General features: G+C 33.2%; 1 protein-coding gene across 2 annotated transcripts in view; it reads left to right on the top strand.

The window, feature by feature from the left end:
* The first annotated feature begins 361 nt into the window (after positions 1–361).
* LOC108526337 (orexin receptor type 2) overlaps positions 362–9,685 on the top strand; it is a 35,552-nt gene continuing 26,228 nt past the window's right edge. For both annotated transcript variants that reach the window (XR_001884493.1, XM_017867058.1), the window contains exons 1-2: positions 362–537; positions 6,827–7,070. Coding sequence is in view for 1 of the 2 variants with exons in the window: in XM_017867058.1 (XP_017722547.1) it covers positions 388–537; positions 6,827–7,070 (394 nt within the window). In the remaining variant the exon portion in view is untranslated. The remainder of the gene's footprint in view (positions 538–6,826; positions 7,071–9,685) is intronic.

Raw genomic sequence — 9,685 nt, forward strand, 5'->3', positions numbered from 1 at the left:
TAATTTATCTTAACTCAGCAACCATTTCTTGAGACTCTACTACATATTGAGTACTGAGGGAATAGAAAGATGAATCCAAGACCATTTTAAATCTTCTGAAACTTGCAATTCAAAATCAAGTGAAAATAAATACAGCCTTATGATTTATTGAAAAGTATCATGCAAGGCAAATGAACTGATTTTAAGCATGTACTTAGCATTCACACAGATTGACAGATTCAGTGAAAACACAACATGGCCTTCAAGTATTTTTCCTTTTAAATACATATTTGTGGACTTTATAGAAATATTGACATTGTTTCCTCACCAATACCTATTTTCTTTGTTGAGTGACCATTCCTTTTTCTTTTCAAATTAGTTTGTGTGGCAGTGTGGAAGAACCACCACATGAGGACAGTAACCAACTACTTCATAGTCAATCTTTCTCTGGCTGATGTGCTTGTGACCATTACCTGCCTTCCAGCCACACTGCTCGTGGATATCACTGAGACCTGGTTTTTTGGACAGTCCCTTTGCAAAGTGATTCCTTATCTACAGGTAATTGTTTTTTTATGTTTTTTTGAAGCTACTAAAAAAATGTTCAGTCATAGCCATGACCCTTATGGTAAATTAACTAGTGAATTGAAAAATATATTTGCCTAAGGCATTGGCAAACTGAAGGAAAATAATACTTGAGAATTTATGGCAAAATGAGTTAAGTTCTGGGTAAAAATAAAGCAACAATCCGCCAAGCATCATTAGATGCTGCACAAAAATTTTTGCACAACTTTTTTGATTCCTCGTTTGATTCCAAAAGTTTGATTTTGCACAAACTTTTTTGATTCCTAATTTCCCCATTGTTAAATAAGAAACTTGAACCAATTAATGATTTAACCAATTAATGATCTCCCCAAACCAGTTATTGATCTTTCTCTTGAACCAATTAATTATCTTCCAGTCCAAATCATTGAGGATATTTGTTTTTACCAGTGATTTTATTTTATACTGAAGAATTGAGACCTACTTGGTCAAATGAGTGCCATGAACAGGTTTTAGTGTAGATTCTAATTCAAACTACCAGATTTGGAATCTCCATTCTACCATTCACCAATTATATGCTATCAAGCCAAATAGTTGTAATTCACTTATCTAAAAGAATAATTTTAATGAGATCTACTTCATATGGTTGCTGTGACCATTTACTTAGATAATTAATATAAATAACTTGGCTCAGTGATTACCCTCTGGAAGATGATGATTTTGTAAAAACAGTATGTTCTCAATAAACATCAATTATCAGCATCAGAATCATCATTAGTAGGTGTTTTTCTTTCCTTAAGAGTGAAAACAGCTTCTTTTCTATTTAATTGCCATTTCAGTAATTAAGAACGAATACTTTCAGAGATTAGTGTTCTGATTGTTATTATAGCTCTAAAATTCTTGAAACAAAAGATTCATAAGATGATGTTCACATTCATACATCCATCCTAAAGGGTGGATTTCCCTTATGAATTGGACAGCAAGTGAAATGGTGATCACTCTCTACTTGTCTTCCCATAGTCTTCCGGCATCCTCAGTTGTTACTCCATGCAGTCTCCCAGATGGTGATTATAATATTTTAAGGAAACAGAAAATAGTCTCCCAGTAACAAAAAATTAGTGTGGGGGGGGGGTGCATAAATAGCCTATTACTAGACATTATGCTGATAAGGCTTTTGGAATGAAATGTTGCAAAGAGATATTTAGTTCAATAGTTCCTCAGTTACCTCTTATAAAAAGAAGTGAAAAAATTTTAAGGTTAAACTTTTTTTTATAGAATAGTAAGTGGAAAATACTATAGAAGTTATAAGCTCCATGCATATATTATGTTTAATTATAAAGCTAGTTTGGGTCAGCCTGCTGAAAATCATGAATGGATTAGAAAATGAACAGTAGCACATTGTTTTGAGGAAATAGTACATGGGACAACAGAGAAAAATATCCTCATAGAAGAAAAGTTAGTAAGAAATGAATGGCTCTGGTAGTGTTTGCATAGAGGCACTAGGAAAATAATACATTTCAAATAATTCTAATATTTCATTATCTCTGTGGTACTTCCAGAAAGCCTTTTACCTCTCTCGGTTTCAATAACTACCCAGGAGACTATTTTGAGGATTCTCTTAAGTTTTGGTATGGCTGCAGTTGCCAAGAGTCTTCAACTGACTGGGAACATTTCGTGTTCTCTCTGTGAACCAGAAGATTCCCTGGTGATAAGTGAAGTGATAAGGGCAGGTACAATCATGTGCTAATGCAGAGCGATAGCTTTCTGCAGAGCAGGCATCTCAGAGTTTCCTGTGAGTATTTGCACTAGAGGACAGAATGGAAGCAGTGTTAACCAGCTAGTGATGCAGGGCATGGGTGTCTCTTGCAATCACTGACAGTCCCCTTTCACACAGCAGAACTACTTAACAAGTCTTACAGTCCAAGGAACATCCTCATCTCTGGAAGAATTCTGTCTGCCTCTCTACACACAGTGTCTGATCTAATCAGTTCCTTAGCTGATCCTCTTCTCCATACAGCAAGGAAAAAAAACTACTGGGTAATCACATGATGCAAAAGACTAGAACCATTTGTTACACCATCCAATATTACTTCTTGACTGAAAGGTGTAAATGCACCAAGAGATTCGTGCATGGGTAAAACTAGTATCTCAAAATTCTTGATATTTATTGCCTCATTTTTCATAGAATTTTCCCAAATGCAATGAACAGTGCCAATGGGCAATAAACATATAATTTAAATTTGAGCAGTTTTTCTCCCTAGTAGTGACATTCTGAAATGAATGACTTATATCCCTGATATGATATTTATGTCTTACTGAATATTTTAAAACACATTACATCATGCCCAGCCACATTTTAAAGTTATTTGGTTGCATTTTAGATTATTTGGGCATTTACTAATTTGCTATAATTTATATGTTCTTTTTCTTCTAAATACAATACAGCCTTTAGATTTATGAGTGATATGCTGTAACGCATTGGCAAATGCACAAAAATCTTAAAAGTGTCACAAATGTTATAAAGCTTGGCCAAATAATTAAAATGACTCTTTTGTATCTTTAATAATTGTATAACTCCAAGACAATTAATATGTATTTGGTTATTTGCTGAATAATTATCATGTATTTCACTTCTCTTCCAACAATGACAATAGCATTGGTTACTTTTTCAGAGTGATTTTTTTTTAACTGCAGAAGAATCTCTACACAGAAAATATTAAAAAAAAAAAAAAAGCCAAGTGAGATGTGGGAGGTAGGCAATGGGTAGTCAAACAAGCTCCCTCTCTTTCAGTCATACTTTGCAACCTTTCTACCTATTAGTGTTTATCATCCAAATCTGTGATTTGGCAAAATTTTCATTTCTCCTTATAGTGAATATTTAAGATCACCTTGACATATCTATTTGCTAGTATGAAACAGTGGACTTCTCTACTAAAGGAAATCTCCAAATATTACCCGATGTGAAGGGTGCCCATAGTATAGGTCAAAGGCCAAGTACCTGAAGGCAGAAGAAAATTCCCATTATCTCTCCACTTCATTCTCAACATTCATAATCCACACTAGATTCATTTCTCAAATGATTTACTATTAGACTGGCTTGAGCTAATATCAGAATCCAAATGAAAAAGATACCCAGAAGTACACTCTTAGAAGTTAAAAGCAATAACAAAACTTTCGCTTATAATTACTCATGATAAAATGCAATTTTATATCACCTCCAAGAAAATTTTATACACTGCACGTAATTGTATATTAATGTGTCAAATGCACAAGCAAATATAGTAGTTCAAACAATGAATATTAACTCACTGATTGTCAAGGGTTCATTCAATGGATTGGTTCATTCTACTGTTAGATAAATCACACTAGCATATTCCCCACTTTTCTGTGTGATGAAGGGCAGTGCTTCCTGGGTCACTGTTGGTGCTGGATGTCAGTCTTTCAAGTGAACTGATATGAATTGATCATTATGACCTAATGGCATTAGGAAACACTAGAAATGACATTCATATTTGAATGCCACATCTATCCCATTTATCCATGTTGATTAGATTAATGGATTATAAATTACTAAGCCTTGATGAATACTTTGTACTTCTAGTTGCTAGAGAGGATCAATATATCTCTAGCCCAGAAGCTATGAAAAGGCTACTGTGCAAATCTATACAACCATAGTTCTATTCCCAGGTTAGCAATGGTATTGAGGGGCCCGAGGTGCTTAACTTATTTGCAGAGAAGGAATGGAGGTTGTAGAGAATAAGGTGAGATTGGTTTGAGAAAGCAAGTTGAGGGTACTCTAAGGTAGCACTAAGAAATTTCCAGGAGTCACTAATCAACTTAAGCCCATTCTCACAGAGTCCAGCCCTTTAAAATTACACTCAAAATGATATTAGTCTCTAATAATTTAGCAAAGGTTAGGCTTTCACTTGTAATTTTATGAATATTCTTCTCTGAAAAGCTATCTGTTCCAATTACAATATAGAATTTCAAGCTTAAGAATGAAAGATAAAACTAATAGTATAATCATTGTCATAATTATTATTATAATCATAAGTAATAGCAAACACACAGCACTTATATGCCAGCCCTGGAATAGACATTTTCATCTCAACTAACTGTCCATACAATTCCATGGTTAGGTACTATTAATCATCCACATTTTACAGATGAGAAAACCGAGGAATGGAGAGGTTAAATAACCTCCCTAAGATCACTCCGTAAGTCAGATGGGATTCATGCCCAGAAAACCTGGTTGCAGACTTGATTCCAACTATACTCTTCTGCTTCTCCCATAGAGAAACAAAAGAATCATAGTTGATAAGAATCTTATCCTGTTGATTTCCTTCATTTAGCACACACACACATGTAACACACAGCACACAACACACACATTAGGCCCAAAGCTGTAAAGTGAGTGAGTCAATAGTGTGCAGCTAGCTGATCAGAGAGAGAGAACAGATAGATCATCCTGACAGCCCAGAGACTTCCTGCACTGTTGCACTGGCTCTTAGATCTCTTTCACTCATTTGTGCCTATAATCAACATATCAACAAGAAAGGTCCTCATGTAAAAGATAGAGATATCTACCCTTTCCACATACTGTGAGATCAATATAACCAGGACAGAAAAATAGAGGGAGATGACTGGACTACATCTACTGTCTTCAATTAAGGCTCACCACTATTAATAGATTAATAAATATTTGTTTTAAAGACATGCAAGTATACATTCGTTGCAATGCTATTCACAATAACAAAAATGTGGAATCAACCTAAATGTCCTTCAATGATAGACTAGATAAAGATAATGTGGTACATATACACTATGGAATACTATGGAGCCATAAAAAAGAATGAGATCATGTCCTCTGCAGCAACATGAATGGTGCTGGAGGCTGTTATCCTTAGCAAACAAATGCAGGAACAGAAAATCAAATACCACATATTCTCATTTATAACTGGGAGCTAAATGATGAGAACACATGGACACATAAAGGGGAACAACATGCACTGGGGCCTTTCAGAGGGTAGAGGGTGGAAGGAGAGAGAGGATCAGGAAAAATAAGCAATGGATACTTGGCTTAATACCTGGGTGATGAAGTAATCTGTACAACAAAACCCCATGACAGACATTTACCTATGTAACAAACCTGTACATGTACCCCTGAAATTAAAATAGAAGTTAAAAAGAAAATATTTATTAAATGCATAATGGACATCAAATGTTGTATCAGATATTGGTGACACAGTTGTGAAAAAAACAGAAGCAGTCCCTCCTACCATAGAGCTTTGTTCCAATAGAGAAAACAGATGATAAATAAGCAAATTAAGTGAATAATTTACTACCTTATACATGCTGAAAAAAAATAAATAACAATCTGTAAAAAACTGTAAAAGAAATCAAAAGTCTTTTTAAAGGGAGAGGGGATTCTGAGACTGATATCAGAATCAATATTTCATCCAGTATAAGAGAGCACATCGAACGTAATTACATCAACTAATCATGTGGATCTAGACATTTTAACATTTTCTTTTCTTTTTTTTTTTTTTTTTGGTGCTGTTGTTATTTCCTTAAAGTGCCAAGTTAAAGAATGATTTGTGGTGTTGTTAATGATATAAAAATTTTGACTGGGTGAACTTTTCTAGTTTTTGGAGTCACATTGCCTAGGCTAGCAATAAGCAAACTGTCATAAGGAGATTTGCATACAGAATTCTCTTTTAACATGACTCATAACTTTCCTTGGGTGCTACATGTTGAAAATGCACTGATGTACAAATAGCCCTTATTATTTGAAAATATGAAATAAGCTACCTATAATTAAAAATGTTAATTAAATATAATTTCAATCAAATATCTATATGATAATTTAGAAGAAAGACATATTATTGTTTATAAGTGAGGCTTTTCCAGTTTAGACTAAACATATGTGTTTTATTTTATTTTTTCTATATGAGGGTATGATTTCTTCCAATCAATGGAAAAGTTACAGGACAAAATAATTACAGTAATTACTTAAAGAATTTCATATTCTAAATTAAGACATTTGGAATAAAAAAAAGATTGCCAAGTTTTCATCATACATTTTCATGTTTAACAATAAACATGCATTTAAAATATATTTCTAATATTTCATTTTCTTTTGATATAATTTATTTTAAATAGAAAGGACTTGCATGCATTTTTTTTTTTTTGGTAACTTTGAATTTGCTTTTATGTCATGACTACCTTTCTCATATAGTAAATATGTTAAGAGTAACTCTTTTAACAGCTGGTGCTTCTCTATTACTATGATTTTTCTTTTCTCTAGACCGTGTCAGTGTCTGTGTCTGTCCTCACACTGAGCTGTATCGCCTTGGATCGGTGGTATGCAATCTGTCACCCTTTGATGTTTAAGAGCACAGCAAAGCGGGCCCGTAACAGCATTGTCATCATCTGGATTGTCTCCTGCATTATAATGATTCCTCAGGCCATCGTCATGGAGTGCAGCTCTATGTTCCCGGGCTTAGCCAATAAAACCACCCTCTTTACAGTGTGTGATGAGCGCTGGGGTGGTAAGTACCTTATGGCCCATGAACTGACATTTATATTACAGCAGCAAATTGAAAATTGGATTAGCATAGCCATTGTAAAGCTGGGCTTAAATATTTTATTGACATTTGTGAATACAGTTTTGCAAGAGCATGAAAACCAACTTGAATTTCAAAGCAATTTCACAGAATAACTCTACCTATCTGAATCCTTTGGAAATGTTATCTACTATTTTCTCATTTTCATATCTTTCAGATAGGAAATGAAAGGAGACTGTTCTGCAATTAAGATTTGGTTATTTTAGTTTTGTTAAACTCTTTAAACAAAAGCAATATGGAATACAAATCCAATTATGTATTCTGGAATGATCCATGATTTAAAAGATGGTTCAACGCTGTGTTGTCTAGTGTCAGTGTCCCTAATGGGCTTCAAATACAACTGAATTTTTTCATTTTAAGACCATGTCCTGGGTCACATGGTCCTGGGAACATGACCAGAGTCAGCATGTGGTTCTCTAAGTCAAATAATACAAATTTGTTTTCTCTATTCATAATACATTCAATTGGTGAGTTTTGTTACAAGCATAATTATTATCCAGTTTAAGAATTATATTAATTATGAATCAATCTGGTTTCCCATCTGACATGTATGATGTGAAATTTAAATGATCTGGTTTGAAGGCTTTATGTTTCTTTGGTTCGAAATTCTTAGAAGTCAGTCTGAGGTTTTTGTGTAACAGTGAGAACACTGCTATCAACACCTGGTGCTAGCACAAATCCGGGCACAGGAAAGAATGACAAAATAAAATAACTACATTTCAGCATAGCATGCACTGATTCCAATATATCACATGTAATCTGAAAAAAAACACCACCACAATCTGACCTCTTCTAGATAGGTATACTAAAATGGCTCATTTTTAGGGAATTCATACATTAAAATTGTTTTTTATTAGAAAGAATTATCAAAACAAGCAGTGCACACTAGGGATTGATTATGGATAATATTCTTAAATACTGTAATCTTTGAAGTTCTGTTATTTCCTACCTTGGTGTTTGTATTAGAACACTGCAAGGAAAAAAAGGCAATCACTGATATATTAGGCATATACTACAGGATATATCTACAGCAAGATAATATTTAAGAGAGGTTGAGATTATTTCATATATTGTTGTAAGACCTATAATAACTAAAATTTTACAATTTGCTTTATCTATTATACCAAATATCAAATATCTCTCTTTTATTGGGATTTACTTTTCCTTTTAACATTGAAACTTTTTTTTGCTATATTTTCTCTGGATCATTTTAGGTTTTCCAATTTTCCCAATTAATAGTGCAGATAAAAACAAAATAAATGGAAATTTTCAGAATGGTAGCAATATTCATTGTCTTATGTTCCATTTATTTAACGCTCAAACAACACCTTGAGAACTTGGTACATGTCAGGCATTGTGTCCACCTAGAGAGAAACAGACTCTGCTTAAGGGAGCACACTCTATATAATAAGGCTCAAAGGCCAATAAACAAATTTTCATAGGATAATCAGTATTTTAATATATTTATACACAAAGTGCTGGGAACACAAATGAGAGAACACACTCAGTTCTGGCCATTTGAACAAAAGTTTACGGAGGAGCTGCTAACATTCCAGCAAAACATTAAAGATAAGCAACAATTATCAAGACTGAGAAGAGGGAAAATGATGTCCAGAAAGCAAGAAAATCCACATCATAGATACTACATTACAAAGAAGAGAGAAAGTGAGTCAGAACTTGTAGTTTCTGGAACATCAGGGCAGGTAGTCTAAATAATTGAGCTTTGAAAGAAGATGGGTTGGGGACTGACTGTGACATGTCTCTTATATAATTCTTTTACACTGATTTATATTTAGAAAGCCTAAAAAGGTCTTTCTCAGAATCCTGTACTAAATTCAAGACTAAATTTAGCCCTAGAAAGATTATATTATTTTTTCAAGATTATGAAGCAAATAGGTACATTTAAACCTAAAGGTTCCAACTTGTAAGTTGAGATTCCTTAAGTTTTATAGATATTGCAATTAGATAAAATATAAAAATATTTTTCAATATGTGTCAGCAGTATTTTCTCTAATATTCTAGCAATTAGTTTCACTTATATGTTTATGGGTTGCTTTTATAAGCTTTTCTTTTTTTTAATGTTTCCCTGAATAATCAAGTAATGGTAACCTCCATTAACAAAAGATTGCAATGCCATGGAATCCTGTTCAGTTATTATGATTAAGTAAACAGATGTATGATGTTTAAATTACTTCTGAGTGGTAAATATAAATACATAAAACTCATTTCTACTCTGATATTTTATTACATAACTCTAGTATGGACATTTTCATTAAAAAAAAGAAAATGATTGGTGAATACATAAAATCTAAACTTACCCTACAGAAGTCATTTCAGAAAACTATTTGAAGGCAATTTTATGATAGCCTATAATTCAGTGCTTATAAACACTAAAGTTAAGTATTATTGGATTGAAGTGATTATCTACAAAATCCAACTTAATAAAAGCTCTACAGTCATTTAAATATTAAATGAAATTGCTAATAACTTCACGTTTTTAAGAAACACAAAATAATTCAAAGCAGATTTTCTGAAATGAC

The sequence above is a fragment of the Rhinopithecus bieti genome, unplaced genomic scaffold (genome assembly GCF_001698545.2).
Source record: "Rhinopithecus bieti isolate Rb0 unplaced genomic scaffold, ASM169854v2 scaffold_2272, whole genome shotgun sequence".
NCBI classification, from domain to species: domain Eukaryota; kingdom Metazoa; phylum Chordata; class Mammalia; order Primates; family Cercopithecidae; genus Rhinopithecus; species Rhinopithecus bieti.